Source organism: Natrix helvetica, assembly GCF_964273705.1.
Source record: "Natrix helvetica genome assembly, chromosome: 3".
NCBI classification, from domain to species: domain Eukaryota; kingdom Metazoa; phylum Chordata; class Lepidosauria; order Squamata; family Natricidae; genus Natrix; species Natrix helvetica.
The window spans coordinates 87,858,404-87,874,382 of NC_138549.1; the positions used below are offsets into that span (position 1 = coordinate 87,858,404).

At 44.8% G+C, this 15,979-nt stretch overlaps 2 protein-coding genes across 5 annotated transcripts in view; one reads left to right on the top strand and one right to left on the bottom strand.

Annotated features, from left to right (window-relative positions):
• Window positions 1-15,979, top strand: part of DIPK1A (divergent protein kinase domain 1A) — a 263,262-nt gene that overhangs the window by 18,504 nt on the left and 228,779 nt on the right. For all 4 annotated transcript variants that reach the window (XR_014175115.1, XM_081949592.1, XM_081949593.1 and 1 more), the window contains exons 2-3: window positions 13,130-13,264; window positions 13,690-13,797. Coding sequence is in view for 3 of the 4 variants with exons in the window: in XM_081949592.1 (XP_081805718.1) it covers window positions 13,130-13,264; window positions 13,690-13,797 (243 nt within the window). In the remaining variant the exon portion in view is untranslated. The remainder of the gene's footprint in view (window positions 1-13,129; window positions 13,265-13,689; window positions 13,798-15,979) is intronic.
• Window positions 10,409-15,979, bottom strand: part of RPAP2 (RNA polymerase II associated protein 2) — a 300,695-nt gene continuing 295,124 nt past the window's right edge. The window contains exon 14 of the transcript XR_014175112.1: window positions 10,409-10,419. The gene's annotated coding sequence lies outside the window, so the exon portion shown is untranslated. The remainder of the gene's footprint in view (window positions 10,420-15,979) is intronic.

A 15,979-nucleotide genomic window follows, 5' to 3' on the forward strand; every position in this document is an offset into this window, starting at 1 on the left:
GTAATCTCATTTGTAATATTATCTGCTGATGAAGTGAGGAGAAATAAACTTGCTAGTGACATTCTTATTTATTGGATACTAGCTGATAACCCGGCGTTGCCCGGGTATTTGTAGACATCAAAGCATTTGTCTGACAGTGAGCCATTAAGAGGGGCCTTTCTTCCTCCTAATCCCATGCCCATCATCCCTGCCCTCTCCCTTTCCCCTCCCATGCACTCCTCTTTCCCGCCCTGTCTACGCTCCTCACACTTTGCCCCAAATCTTCAAGTGCTTCTCCATTGGTCCACTGGAGGGCGTACCTCATGGCTGGCTTTCCAGAGGAAGCTGCAAAGGAAGTGACATCACAAACAATTGCTGCTCTAGAATGACTCATATGTTTTCCTTAATGGCCCAGGCTCTCACTTCTCCCTCCCATGACATCACAAACAATTGCTGCTCTAGGACACCACACTCGCTCTCCTTAACTGGCCAGGTGTTCCAGAGTTATACTGGAACAAACACACACACACACACACACACCAGGGGTGTCTTCTTCTCCCCCCCCCCCCTTAGTATTTGTTTCCAGAGGATAAGTCATCTGTGTACCAAGTTAGGTTGAAATTGCTCAAGGCAGTCCAGAGTTATGCTGGAACGAACATACATACATACATACATACATACATACATACATACATACATACATACATACATACATACGAGATAAGATAAGAAGATAGATAGTTAGTCAGTCTGTATTTATCATTACATCTAGGAAAAATGTAAAAGAAGAATGTGAAGTGAACAACTTTGTAATAATGTGTGAGTTATCAGCACTAGAGTGTTTGTTTTTGAGGTAGGGGGAATGAAATTGGCTTACTAGTATTTTCCTTTCTTCTCTAAATGATTGAATTCATTCAGTAATAACCTATGTTCTTTGCTATTCTCTTATAAAAACTATTTTGATTTACTCTGCAAGTTTGTTATCCCCTTTTTGAAAGCAATGCATAGAAAATAGTGTGTAGAAAATAATTTTTCATATTATCTACTGTATTAACAAACAATTCTGCAGAAGAATCTCTATTAATTTCTAGATAGAGAATAGTTTAGTTATTTTGGCTTTGTGATACAATAAACCTAATCCTTTGAGTTACTTGTGAGCCCCCAAAACTAGTTAAACTGAGAAATATGTCTAATTAAAAAGGACTGTGTTATATTGATTACTTAACACATTTGTATTATGTTTTATCCATTACTTCATGGTAAAAATTAATTGGGGAATGTATGAGGTCAAATTTCCAACTTGACCATGAAGCTGATACTAAGCAATCCTTCACAAATCAGTCTTTCATCCTATTTATTTCATTGTGTGCTTTTGAGAACAGATAAATATCCTAAATTTTATCCTCCATTTTGAAAGACAAATAGAACATTAATATAATTTGACAGAGTATCTGTTATGTATCTGTTATGTATCTGGACAAATAACTTTTATAATAATAGTGATACAAATTGCTATATTTATGTGTATTTATTTGGGTTAACTTAGTTCTGTTTTGTTGTTCCTTAAAGCCATTTTTTTAAAAAACCTTGGCAACTTGGCCTGGATTGGTCCTTGCAGGTTTTTTAGCAATTTTTTTCAGAAGTGATTTGTCATTACCTGCTGCTTCAGGTTGAGAGAAAATGATTGGCCCAAGATCACCCAGCTGACTTCAAGGCTAAGTGGAACCAGAACTCTTCTGGTTTACTAACCTGATGCCTTAACCACTACACCATGGCTGACTATCAATGTGGCCCATTATTTATTACTATAAACCCTAGATGTGTGATTAGTTGGTCAAAATTATTGGGTTTTTAAAAATAAAAAATGTACAATACATTCTTATAATTTAAAAATACTCAATTATAATGCTAGGAATTGGAACAAGAAGAAGGGGCAAGCAAAGAAAATGCTGGTTTGATAATGTACAATACAATAGCAGAGTTGGAAGGGACCTTGGAGGTCTTCTAGTCCAACCCCCTGCCTAGGCAGGAACCTTATACCATTTTAGACAAATGGCTATCCAACATCGTCTTAAAGACTTCCAGTGTTGGGGCATTCACAACTTATGGAGGCAAGCTGTTCCACTGATGAATTGTTCTAACTGTCAGGAAATTTCTCCTCAGTTCTAAGTTGCTTCTCTCCTTGATTAGTTTCCACCCATTGCTTCTTGTTCTACTCTCAGGTGCCTTGGAGAATAGCTTGACTCCCTCTTCTTTGTGGCAACCCCTGAGATATTGGAACACTGCTATCATGTCTCCCCTAGTCCTTCTTTTCATTAAACTAGACATACCCAGTTCCTGCAACCGTTCTTCATATGTTTTAGTCTCCAGTTCCCTAATCATCTTTGTTGCTCTTCTCTGCACTCTTTCTAGAGTCTCCACATCTTTTCTACATCGTGGTGACCAAAACTGAATGCAGTATTCCAAGTGTGGCCTTACCAAGGCATTATAAAGTTGTATTAACACTTCACGTGATCTTGATTCTATCCCTCTGTTTATGTGGCCTAGAACTGTGTTGGCTTTTTTGGCAGCTGCTGCACACTGCTGGCTCATATTTAAATGGTTGTCCACTAGGACTCCAAAATCCCCCTCACAGTTACTACTATTGAGCAAAGGACCACCTATACTGTACCTGTGCATTTCGTTTTTCTTGCCTAAATGTATAACCTTACACTTTTCACCAGTGAATTTCATTTTATTAGATAGTGCCCAATGTTCAAGCTTGTCAAGATCCTTCTGTATCTTTAGCCTATCTTCTGGAGTGTTAGCTATTCCTGCCAGCTTCGTGTCATCTGCAAATTTGATGAGTTCCCCATTTATTCCCTCATCCAAATCATTGATGAAGATGTTGAAGAGTACTGGGCCTAAAACAGAGCCTTGGGGTACTCCACTGCATACTTTCCTCCATGTAGATTCAGTTCCATTGAGGACTACACATTGAGTGCGGTTGGTCAGCCACTTACGAATCCATCTGGTGGTGATGCTGTCTAACCCACATTCTTCTACTTTATCTAGTAGTAGGTTATGGTCTACCTTATCAAATGCCTTACTGAAGTCTAAGTAAACTATATTGATGGCATTCTTCTGGTCCCCTAATTTTGTCACTTTGTCAAAGAATGCAATAAGATTAGTCTGGCATGATCTGTTTTTGACAAACCCATGTTGGCTTTTGGCTATTACTTTGTTTACTTCTAGATGTTCGCTAATTTATTGCTTGATTATCTTTTCCAGAATCTTTCCTGGTATTGAGGTCAGACTGATAGGTTTGTAGTTTCCTGGATCTATTTTTTCCCTTTTTTGAAGATGGGAACCACATCAGCTCTTTTCCAGTCCTCTGGCAGTTCCCCAGTGCTCCAGGATCTCTGAAAGATATAATTCAGTGGTTCTGAGATCTCGTCTGCCAGATCCTTCAGAACCCTGGGGTGTAATCCATCTGGTCCTGGTGATTTGAACTCATCTAGGGTAGACAGGTACTCACTTACCATTTTCTTCCCTATTTCAACTTGTGTTTCTAATCTGATTTTTGTGGTGTTGTTTTTGATAGGTTGGACTGTTTTATCCCTTTGTGTAAAGACAGATGTAAAAAATGAGTTAAGTAGTTCTGCTTTTTCCCTGTTGCTTGTCACCTTCTTGCCTCTTTCTCCCAGCAATGGACCAATTGTTTCCTTAATTTTTTTTCTTGTTTTTAACATGTTGGAAAGAAGCATTTTTGGTTATTTTTTACTTTTGTGGCAAACCTTTCTTCATTGTGTGCCTTAGCTTTCCTCACTTCATCTTTACAGGCTTGGGCTATTTGCTGATATTCTGCCTTAGTTATGTCCCCCTTTTTCCACTTTTTATATTTATCTTTTTTGTCTTTCAATTTGTCAGAGAGTTATTTATGCAGCCATACTGGTTTCTTTTGGGAGCTGTTATTTTTCTTCTTGATTGGTATTGTGCTAGATTGGGCTTTTGTAATCTCATTTTTCAAAATTTCCCAAGCTTCTTGAGTTGTTTTCCCCTTGAGGATTCTCATCCATGGAATTCTTCCCAAGCTCTCTCTAAGTTTATTAAAATTAGCTCTTTTAAAGTCCAAGACTCTAGTTTGACTTTGTTCTACTACTTCTGTTTGCATAATGTTGAATCCAATATTGCATATGAATAACATCAAAACTGATATAAAGATGGAGATCAAATAACTGAAAGAAGCTGCACTTGCCTATAAAGTCGCCAAGAGTTGGACACGACCGAATGGTTAAAAACAACAAGAAATGTATTGGGATATGGTTTGGAAGAATTTAAACTTGCAGTGCTTTTATAAGCTAAAAAGTATTTCTAAAGTAGATATTGAAAAGTTACAAGAGTTTTAAAATAAAGTATAGGAATATCCCAGCTTTGGCCTTGTATTTTCAAGAATGTTAAGCATGTCTCTTACAATCTTAAGCTTAAATTAATTCATCAATAAATCATTTTGCATCTTTATCAGACTCTGCGGCAAATGTTGGAGATATAATGTATTTGAAGGGATTTCATCTGTATAATCTGAGTTTATTCGAATACTTTTGTTTTGGGCTGATACTCAAACTAATGTTCATATTGTTCAAAAAAATAATTTCACATATGTTAATACAAATTATATGATGATAATTTAAAATGTATTAATTAATCATCATTGGATTTATACAACTTGGAGCATAGTCAAGAAAATATGTTTTCCTTTGCTGAAAAGAGCTATTGCTCCATACTGAAAATACTGGATTGAAGAATACATGCTTCCTTTCAGCCTTTGGCTTTTTACCAGTGTGGTGGAAAAATTGATCAATATAATTCTACTAGGGCAAAGATTAATTTGATGTTCAAAAACCAAATTGCTTTATAATCTATTATGATATTTTTGGCTTTGTGTGTGAATGTGTTTGTATTTTCATTGTTCCTGGGCTTTTTTATTTTTCCTCTTTTGTTTTCTTTAAATAGAGCTGTGATGGGGAACCTATGGCACGTGTGCCACAGGTCACATGTGGAGCCATTTGTTAGGGCACCCGAGGCATTGCGCTGTCAGCTCCAGCACACATGCGCATGCTGGACAGCTGACTTTGGCCTTCATTTTAGGCTGTTTTTTGCTCTCCGGAGGCTTCCCTGAAGTCTCCAGAGGGTGAAAAACGGCCGTATGGGCAACCTGGAAGTTGCCGGGGGGCCTCTGTGGGGGCGGGGGGGTGTTTTCACCCTCTCCAGGCTCCTAGAAAGCCTCTGGAGCCTGGGGAAGGCAAAAATGGGTCCTTCATGCGCAAAAAGCGGGAGGAGGGCGGGGGTCGCACATGCATGCGCTGGGGGGGTGCATGCATAGAATTATGGTTGTGGGCATGCCCGTGCACGACCCCTCTGTGCTCCCCCCACTTCTCCATAGTGAGGGGGAGGAGTATCCAGACTGGGTTAACCTTGTCCTCTCACTGATTGGACTGAGTCAGATAAGCTCTTTGGGAACGTCCACTGGTCACCAGGTACAACCCAGTTATCGGCTCAGTCCACTTACTGGACGGTTAACCATTCTGGATCTCCAGCAACTTTCTACAATTTAGAGAAAAAAAGAATTGGACCCGTGAATTTTGCCTCCCAGCACCGCGCTTTAGGCTCCTATCTGCAAGACGAACTACCATAAGCCCTCTGGGGCGGCACGCTGCCCTGGCCACTGAGTGAGACCAGAGTCACTCAGTGAGGACCTTTGCCGGGCAAGCAAGGAAGAGGGCACAAGCCTCCTGGAGGCAAGCCCTGCTGCGGAGATTCTTCAAGCGCACAAGCGCTCCGCCACTCCCCCCAGGGTCAAGCGGCAAACCGTGGCTTTCCTAAGCACCACGGAGCGCCCGCGCTACCTCCACGTGGCCAGACGATCGCAGGGAAGCTGAAGAAGAAATCCCTGGCCACAGCGGCGTCAGAAGGAGGCAGGAATCCAGCGGCAAGGGTGCGCGGTAGCTCCGGAAAGCCACAGCGGCTAGGTGAGCACTTTTAAAAATCATGCCCTTTCTTCCAAGCCGCGCGGCGCCATTTTGAAGCCAGGAGGACCCTTGTGGTCCAAGATTGCGGCGCCCAGCAGCTCTGAGGAAGCAGGAAGCCAGGCAGCTGCTAACCCAGCCAGCAGCCCATCGGAGGGGCAGAAGACCAGGCAATCAGTTTAGTAACCTTCCCAGAGACTGCCCATAGAAGGGGGGGGGGAGGAAAGGCTAAGTCTAAACAGAAGCACCTCTCCCCCAAGGTAGATCCAAGGGAAGGGGGGGTCAGAAACCTCCCAAGCCTGCCTCCAAGTATGAGAGGCGAAGGCATCAGACCTTGGAAAGGCTCTGCAAGAAGGCAAGTGGCCACAAGAGCACCCCAGGCATGGGCACAGAGGGGCAAGCTCCAGGGACTCCCTCCCCCATGGGAGCCAGAGAGGAGAACTCAGCAATGCAGGCTAGGATCCCTATAGACACCTCTGGCCTTTGGGGCCCTGCTCAGGGGGGGGCAATCCCCCTCCCTTTCTGCAGTGGGAGCAGCCCTGCCCACAGGATCTCCAGGCCTGGGCATTCCTCCAGCACAGGGAGGCATGGGACAGTCCCCTCCCATAGGGGCACCCAATTTCCAGGAGATGATGATGAGGGCCTTTCAGCAATGCATGGCAGCGGCCTTCCAACAGCCTCAGCCACAGGGGCCTCCTCCTTCCCCTCCCAGGGCTTCGGACTACCTGGATGTCCAGGAGGAAGACTTTCCCATCTCCTCAGCCTCATCCCAGGAGGACAGCGACCTGGAAAGTGAGGAGGGAGAGATCAGAGAGAACAAGCTTTCGGATGATGAAGGCATGCCGCCTCCCAAGCCTACATTCACCGGATTGTTCCAGCCTTTGCTATTCAAATCTCTGCTTTTCAAGGCCAAGACAGCAGCCAAGCTGGGCAGCAAAGCTACAGGGGCTCCACCTCCATGCCAGGGCTTCTCAGCGGAGAACATTTTTGATGAGCAGACCATCGAGGCGGACTCGATACATATGCCCAAGGCCTTCCTTGACCTGGTCAAACGCCAGTGGGCTTCCTCCACTGTGGGCCCTTCGCCTTATCCACCGACAGGGTCTTCTTCAACGTGGACCAGGAGATGGCGAAGACGTTGGCACAACCCTCCATCGACGCCCCGGTTGTGGCTCTGCACACAACTACCAACCTGCCAGGGGAACCAGAAGATGCCTTAAAGTTGGAAGACAAGAAGGCGGACCTCATCTTGCAGAGGGGTCATCAGGTGGCCGCCTGGGCGGTGAAAGCAGCCACCACAGCCTCCTTCATCAACCATTCTTCCTTGCTGTGGCTGCAAGAACTATAGCAACGCACCCCCATAGCAGATGTCCGAGCCCATCAGGACATCAACAAGCTGGGGGCGGCCATCCAGTTTTCGTCAGATGCCACCCTAGCTGCAGCCAGGTTTGCCTCCAGGGCAATCGCTTCTTCAGTGGCTTCCTGCAGACTATTGTGGCTACGACACTGGCAGGCAGACGTCCGTCACAAGTGGCGATTGGCATCAGCTCCCTTCACAGGAAACGCTCTCTTCGGACCAGCACTGGAGCTATTCTTAATTGAGAATAAGGACAAGAGGAAGGTCCTTCCCACCGCCCTGAAGAAGGGCAGCTTCAGAACGGCGGCGTACCGCAGACGCTCCTACTCCCAGGGTCAAGACTCTGGCTCCTTCTTTCGGGGTCAGGACTCCTTTAGGGGATCAGAGGCGGGGTACTCAGGGAACAGGCAGTACCAGGGGGGATTCTCTGCCAGGCAGAGATACCCAGACAGGCAATAGAAAGGCAGGCAGCAAAAGCGGCCCTTTCGAGGGGGCGGAGGGGGGCGCTCCTTCCGCAAAAACTAAGTCTAGTCCAGCTCTCCTCACATTGGGGGGCGGTTGGCGTACTTCGCCGACCGCTGGGACCTCTCATCCTCCGATAAGTGGGTGCAGGATACCATCAGGCATGGCCTTTCGTTAGAGTTTCTGTCCAACCCCCCAAGTTTCTTCCAGATATGTCCGGTCTCTAACAACCCGACCCGGAAGCTGCTGATGCAGGAGGCCATCCAGCACCTGTTGGAGATTAGGGCCATTCAGCCCGTGCCTCCAGAGCAGCAGGGTCAGGGACACTACTCCATCCTTTTTGTCATCCCCAAGGCTTCAGGGGGCTGGAGGGCAATCCTGGATCTGAAGCGCCTGAACCGCTATGTCCGATATAGGAGGTTCAAGATGCACTCTCTGCACTCCATATTGGAAGGGATTAGGCAGGGGGACCTTCTAACATCAATAGACCTCACGGAGGCCTACCTGCACATTCCCATTGCCAGGGAGCACCGTAGATACGTCAGGTTCTGCTACCTGGGGCACCACTTTCAGTACCGAGCCTGCCCTTTGGGCTGTCTTCGGCCCCTAGGGTATTCACTAAGGTCATGGTGGCTCTGGCAGCACGCCTGAGACAGGTACCGGTACGCATTCAATGTTACCTAGATGACCTGTTACTACAGTCATCTTCCTTTGAGGGTGCCCTAAGGGACTTAGATATCACCATGACAGTCCTGAGAGACCACGGGTTTTCGGTGAACATGGCCAAGAGCCACCTCCATCCCTCTACTAGCCTGATCCACCTAGGGGCCCTAATAGATACCCAGACGGGCACGGTATATCTGTCGCCAGAAAGACAGATAGCCCTCAGGCAGCTAGCCACCTTGGTAGCCAGGGAGCGCAGGGTGTCCTTAGCCATCCTTTCCAAACTCCTGGGTACCATGGTCTCAGCCATCGGCATCGTCCCGTCGGCTCACCTCCACACCAGAGTCCTCCAATGGTTCCTTTTGCCTTTCCAGTGGAGGCGCATGAGCTGCTCTCAATCCAAGGTACTTCTTCCAGCAGAAGTCACCTGATCCCTGTCTTGGTGGAAGTCCCCGGTGATCACAAAGGGCGAGACTTTTGGACACCAGACCGCATAACGGTAACTACGGACGCCAGCCTGAGCGGATGGAGTGCACATCTGCAGGCTCAAATGGCGCAAGGATACTGGTCTCAGGTGGAGGGGACTCACAGCATCAACTGGCTGGAGCTCAGGGCGGTCCACCTGGCCCTCTTATACTTCCATTTCCATCGCTCAGTCAGGGACCGTCACATATTAGTCCTCACAGACAATATCACCACCAAGGAAAGACCTCTTCTCCCCCAGAGTGATACAAACCATCCAGGCCGCCCGCAGACCCTCCACGGAGTGCATCTACAGCCCACATGGCATGCATTCTCCTCATGGTGCAGCTCCCGGGGGCACGATCCCATTCACACCACTGTGCCACAGGTCTTGGAATTTCTCCAGGCGGGCCTGGACAGGGGGTTGGCTCCCAACACGATCAGCCATTTCATCAATTCTCTTGTGTGGCAGGAACCAGAGCTTGACTCACCACCCCATGGTCAAGCAATTCCTTAAGGGGGCTTCCAATCTCAAACCGCCCACGGTACACAGGTACCCGTCCTGGGATTTACACAGGGTACTGGATGCTCTGACAGGTGCTCCGTTTGAGCCTTTAAGCCCTGTTTCCCTTAAGTTCCTGACCCTTAAGGTGGCCTTCCTGGTGGCTATCACCTCCGCCAGAAGGATATCCGAACTGCAAGCGCTGTCCACCAGGGAGGATCTCTGCGTGTTCCACCAGGACAGAGTGGTGATGCGGTTGGATCCATCCTTCATCCCCAAGGTGTGCACCTGCTTCCATCGAGCACAGGAACTGATCGTGCCCAACTTCTGTCCAGACCCTTCTCACCCGTTACAGAAGAAGTGACACACTCTTGACGTAAGGAGGGCTCTGAGGATCTACCTCAGGAGAACCAGGCCAAGCAGGAAATCCGAAGCCCTGTTCGTTTCCTTCCAGCCGGGGACTCTGGGTAAAAAGGTGACCTCCACAACCATAGGCAGGTGGTTGCGATCCTGTATTACCACAGTCTATCAATCACAGGGCCTGTCCATGCCAGGCCGCATCACCGCTCATTCCACACGGAGCGCAGCCACTTCTACAGCCTGGGCCAGGCAGGCTTTCTTGGCCGAAATCTGCAGGGCAGCTACGTGGGCTTCCCCTTCCCCTTTCGTAAGGAACTATAAACTGGACTCCACTGCTTCGGCAGAGGCCTCTTTTGGCCGCAGAGTGTTGCAAGTGGTCCATAGGCGAGGGCCACGCCTCACCAGGCATGAGTTGGGGAGGCCATGGGCCTCAGGGGTCTCCCTCCCTAGGGACGTGTAGCTTTGGTACGTCCCAGTCTGGATACTCCTCCCCCTCACCATGGAGAAAGGGTGTTGGTACTTACCTGATATGCCTCTTCTCATAGTGGGGGAGGAGTATCCAGCCCCTCCCTGACAATGTTAGGTAGATAAAGTGTTATCTTGACGATTTTTAAGTTATGTTGTTTGATACAATAAAAATTTAATATATGTTTTAAGAAGTCTGGAGTGAATGGTTCAACGAGTTGGATAGAGTTCTTTGCCGATAACTGGGTTGTACCCGGTGACCAGTGGGCGTTCCCAAAGAGCTTATCTGACTCAGTCCAATCAGTGAGAGGGCAAGGTTAACCCAGTCTGGATACTCCTCCCCCACTATGAGAAGAGGCGTATCAGGTAAGTACTAACGCCCTTTTTGGCACACGATGGCAAAAAGGTTAGCCATCACTGAAATAGAGGATTTACTATTTTATGGAACTAATATAACTTTTTGTAGTTTATTATAATGAAAATTTAAAACTAAAGGGAATTCCTTTTTATGTAACAATAAATCATTTTTTCTCTGTATGGGCAATTCAAGTTGCCCATCAGCCAATTGTTCAAATAATAACATTGTATTTTATTGGACAATCAACATTTAGAGAAATTAGTAAACTCTTAGCTTTTGCCTGCTCTTTCAAACTTTTTAACAGCTCCTGACTGAAAACTAGTCTTTTTTTAAAGTAAGATTAATTGGTTTGCTATTTTTAATGTTGCTTCTGCCCCAAAATTTAGACCTGCCAACAATTTTACTGTTTTTTTTTTGTTTTTTTTTTTGGTGAGACAGTTGAAAATTTATTCTGATTTAAGGTAAGATCTAATGTTAGGTAATTGCCATGCAGTGAATAAAACTACTGGTTTTTCCCCTTGATTTAATTTCTGATTTTTTTTCCTTCTAATGAAAACAGATATAGTATAGTGGTGAAATTCAAATTTTTTTACTACCGGTTCTGTGGGCGTGGCTTGGTGGGCATGGCAGAGGAAGGATACTGCAAAATCTCCATTCCCACCCCATTCCAGGGGAAGGATATTGCAAAATCCCCATTCCCTCTCCACTCCTGGGGAAGGATATTGCAAAATCTCCATTCTCTCCTCACTCCTGGGGAAAGGATATTGCAAAATCTTCATTCCCACCCCACTCTGGGGCCAGCTGGAGGTGGTATTTGCTGGTTCTCCGAACTATTCAAAATTTCCACTATTGTTTCTCCAGAACCTGTCAAAACCTGCTGAACTTCACCCATGATATAATAACTGCATGATTTACCAATAAATACGGTTATACTTTGAGAAAATAATAGGAAGATTGTTTTAGGAATTAATTTTTAATGAGGAATAAGCAAGTTTTGTACTGAATCACCATTGTCTTGTTTAGTTGGATGTGTTTTATCCTGAAACACTGATTCCAAAAGAATGAATCAGAAAACAGCATGAAGTTTTTTGCAAGATTCCTAGTTGCCTTCCTGATATATTTCAAAATAAAAGAGCCACAGGCTAGCTCACTTAAATTTTAATCTCTTCTCTTTCTAAGCAAGTCTTCCTTTTTCTTTATTTATTAATCATGCCAATACTCTTTGCTTTACTTGCTGAAAGGAAAGTAGTCCTCATATACTACAGGAATTATGCAGCATCCTGCAGAAAAATTCTAACTGTATGAAGCAAAATGATTGTATTGTGCAAACTGAAGTCCTCATAACTCATACTTCCAGGTGGTCTGCATTATTTCAAAGGCAATGTGAACATGTCTTGTCTGGGAAAGGAAAACATGTATAAACAGTGATGGAAGACTCCAGGAAGATTACAGTGGATAATATATATGTGAACTCTTGACTCCTATGTGTCTCTGTGTGTGTACAGTTAAACAAAACATATGCACGGTTGCCATGCTGCATTAGATTTCCCAGGCAAAAGCACAAATAATAGGACATATAACTGCTTCATTCTCCCCCAAATCTGCATACTGTCCAACTAACCCTAATTTTTATACACACACATACATACATAACAAAAATTGGGTACTGTTTGGATATTACTTGAATGTTTAACTACAACCATTATTTAATATTAGCCATGCAGATTGAGGCTACTATAAGCTATTCTTTTGCAAAATATGGAGAGTCACCAGCCCAAGTCTAATAAAGTCCAAATTATGTTGTAGAAAAGAGCAATATTATGAAGAAATTTGGACATTCCTAAATTAGGAGAAAGTAGGAGAAGCAGTCTGGCAAACTGAACATTACTCATAACTGCAGAGAGGAATTTTGTGTTGAACTTAGTCCTTTCTTCCATTTCACATTTTCAGTCTATTAGTGTTGTAGAAAGAAGAGGTCAGGCAAATGACAATAAGGATTAATTGAGGGAGGAAAAAATGCTCGGGGGGGTCAGCTGAGTGGGAGAATGAATGACAGAAACAAGAGAGGAAGTCTGTGATGCTATTCTGTGAGTAACCTGGAATTGCAAAAAGGGAAATCAAGGCATGTATATAAACTAGATCTGGGCATGAATGAGTTTGCTATGGGATCATTAGTGTATTGTTACTAGGGTAGCTGGGCTTGTTGGGTTAGTACCAGAATGAGAAAGTTCAGAGTCAGGTATGTAATTCATACATGTGCATGTGTGTTGATTGATTGATTTTAGGTGGGATGAATGGTAGAGAGCTTGTGTGCCAATCATAAAATGAAAGAAGGTGGTCTAGTTCCCTAGATTTTTTTCCTGCCTCTTTAAAATTCTAAAGGAGAGAGGGAAAAACACAGAAGTATTTTTTATTGTTATATGCTTCATTTCTAGCTCAGGGGAACCAAGATTTTCTTAAATATCATAAATATGACTGGAACTTTTCCCTTTCCACTTGTCTTTCTCTGTCTCAAGGTTCGCTTCTCTTATATGCGGATGAAATATCTCTTCTTCTCTTGGCTAGGAGTATTTATTGGCAGCTGGATTATTTATGTTCAGTACTCATCTTACACAGAACTTTGCAGAGGGCATGACTGTAAGAAAACAATAGTAAGTATATTTTTTAAAAAAAACTAGGTTCATTGGCATTCCTGACTGTCTCTTCCACCTTTAGTATTTTCTTATAAATTAAATATGAGAGAAATGTTATGAAAGAATTAAGTAACTCTTGCTGTTGCCCTTGTGTAATAAGGTGTAGCAGTAGTTTATGTTCTTGGTTTTTGTTTTGTTGTCATGGGAAATAGTATTTAAAAAACCTGATGTAGCTTACCTATTAAAGTTATCAAATCTCAGTTCACTGGAGAGGAAAAAAATAGCTATGTATTGTTTAGGAATTATGTGAAGGAATACAATAGTGAATCAGGGAACCTAGACTGAGAGATCTATATTTGAGGAGCTATATGATAACATTTTTCGAGTTTGCCCGCTGGTGAAAATTATAGCAATTCTCACATATAAATTTTTCATTTTTCCAGTGTGATAAATACAAGAGTGGGGTTATTGATGGATCAGCATGTAGTAGCCTGTGTACAAGACAAACACTTTATTTCAGAAAATGTTTGTCAACCCAACCCAACAATCAGGTATGCGTACTCTGATTTTTTTTATTTCAGAAAAAACATGATAAATAATATTGTGTATCTTTACTTTAAATAATGCTTCAGTTGAAAATAGATAAAAATGGACTTCATATATTACGGGATCGCATCCTCCCACATACATCCCTGCGGCCAATTCGCTCACACAGGGAGGGACTTCTCCTGGTGCCGTCCACTAGGCAATGCCAACGGGCGACACCAAGGAGTAGGGCCTTCTCTGTGATGGGCCCAACCCTCTGGAATGACCTCCCCCCCGACATTAGAACCACTTCTGACCTCCGCTCCTTCCGGCAAAAATTGAAGACTCACCTGTTCCGATTAGCAGGCCTGGCATAATTACAACTGTCCCTCCTGGCAAATGTATTATTATCTGGTTATTTTAGGGTTTTTAATCTGTTGTGTCTGTTTTAGGGATTTTAAAAAATTATATTTATTCAGCTTTGTACAGTTCTTTTAATTGCATTTTAACCTCCTCCAAACTGTACATATTTAATATTTAATTTTTTATTGTATTTTTGTGATATTCTCTACGGACTGTACACCGCCCCGAGTCCCTTCTGGGAGAGGGGGCGGTCTAGAAGCACAAATAAATAAATAATAAAAAATAAATAAATAATAATAAATAAAGATTTAAAAAGTACAAAGAGCAGTGATTAATGTCTTTATTAATTAATAAAGACTTCATTCTCTTAGGTGCTGCTTGGCGTGTCCAAGCATGGGTTAACTTCAGCTTGCTGCCCATAGGACTCAGTTCAAAGTTTGTGTAGCCATGCCTCCGGCTCCCTTTAGAGGCTCAGTTTAAGAAACTCAGTCACCCTAAAAGGACGCAGTTGGGGAGATCCAGTTCTTGGACAGCAAGTTGGACTCTCCAAACAGTCTAATGTAGCCTAATTTTTTATTTTTGTTGTCAGTGGATAGTTTAGGAAGCATTAGGGTTTTATTATTTTTCCCTGCAAGTGAAAACTTTCTCATACAGCCTTCCTGACGCCTGGAACAGGCAGCTTGGAGCGAGGCTGCCTTCTGCGACCACCGGGGTTGAGGCACCACTGGGAGGCTCATCATCAGATGCTGGCGAGCTCAGGGGGCAGGTAGGAAGGTTAGGGAGCCTCCAGATGCTGTTGGAGGACTTTTATAGCCCAGAGACTCTACTGAGCTATCCGGATTGCCGACAGTTCCCCAGTGTCGCTCCAAAGTTTGCGGCAGCCATTTTGAAAGGGAAAAAAAGTGGCACGCTTTATTCCCCAGCCGTTTAAAATGCCCCAGCCTGGTTTCCAAAACAGATCACCGCTGGGAGGGCGTTTAACATCGGAATCTCATTCTGGGGCCCTAGGAAGGTTTCCCCTCCCCAGGAAGACTATTGAAGGCGGCCACAGGGAGTTTGGCTTTACTCTGGTCATTCCCTGTTTTATTATAGCGCAGATCTGCAGGCGCTCTGGGACTTTCCAATTTGGCGCCAAAACCTTGCACTGCTGTTGCTCCCTGTCTGGCCCTTCCCTCAGAACTGTGACTGCATAAGGGGCTCATCACTTATATCCCAAGCATTTCCAAGACTTAATTATTCAACTTGCCTGTGTTACAGCTTGGAGTGGACCCTGGCCAGCAATAATGTGGCTGAAGTCAGTGATCAGACAGGTCCTTCCACCAGCAAACGAAGCAGACTTAATCCTGCTGCTAAGGGGGACAGTGCAAGTCACCCTGCAAAAGGGAAGCAGCCCAAAAACAAGAAGGCTTCCAAAGCAGAAGAAAGGTTGGCTGAGGGGCAACAAAAGGTATTGGAAAGGCAGTTTCAAAGGGCACTATCTGCCTAGGATCAAACTGCCCAAGCCAGGGAGGCACCACCAGCTGAAGTTCCTGCAGCTCCTTCTGCAATTACCAACCAGCAGGATAGATCACCATCCCTGGCAGAAGAAGGGGATTTCGGTTTTTCATCCAATCCTTCTAGGGCATCTCCCAGGTCCCTTGCCTCTCCCTGGAGGAGGATTACATGGAGGAGGCCTGCTCTCTGTTGGAGGAGGAGCTCCTTCCTCCGGAGCCTAGAACCAGGGTCACACGTTTCTCTCAGGATCCAGGCTCTGAGTTGTCCCCAGCAATGCAGGAGGTAATCGCATGCGCGATTTCTCAGGGCATTGCAGATGGCATCCAGCAACTAGGCCTCACCTTGCCTCCC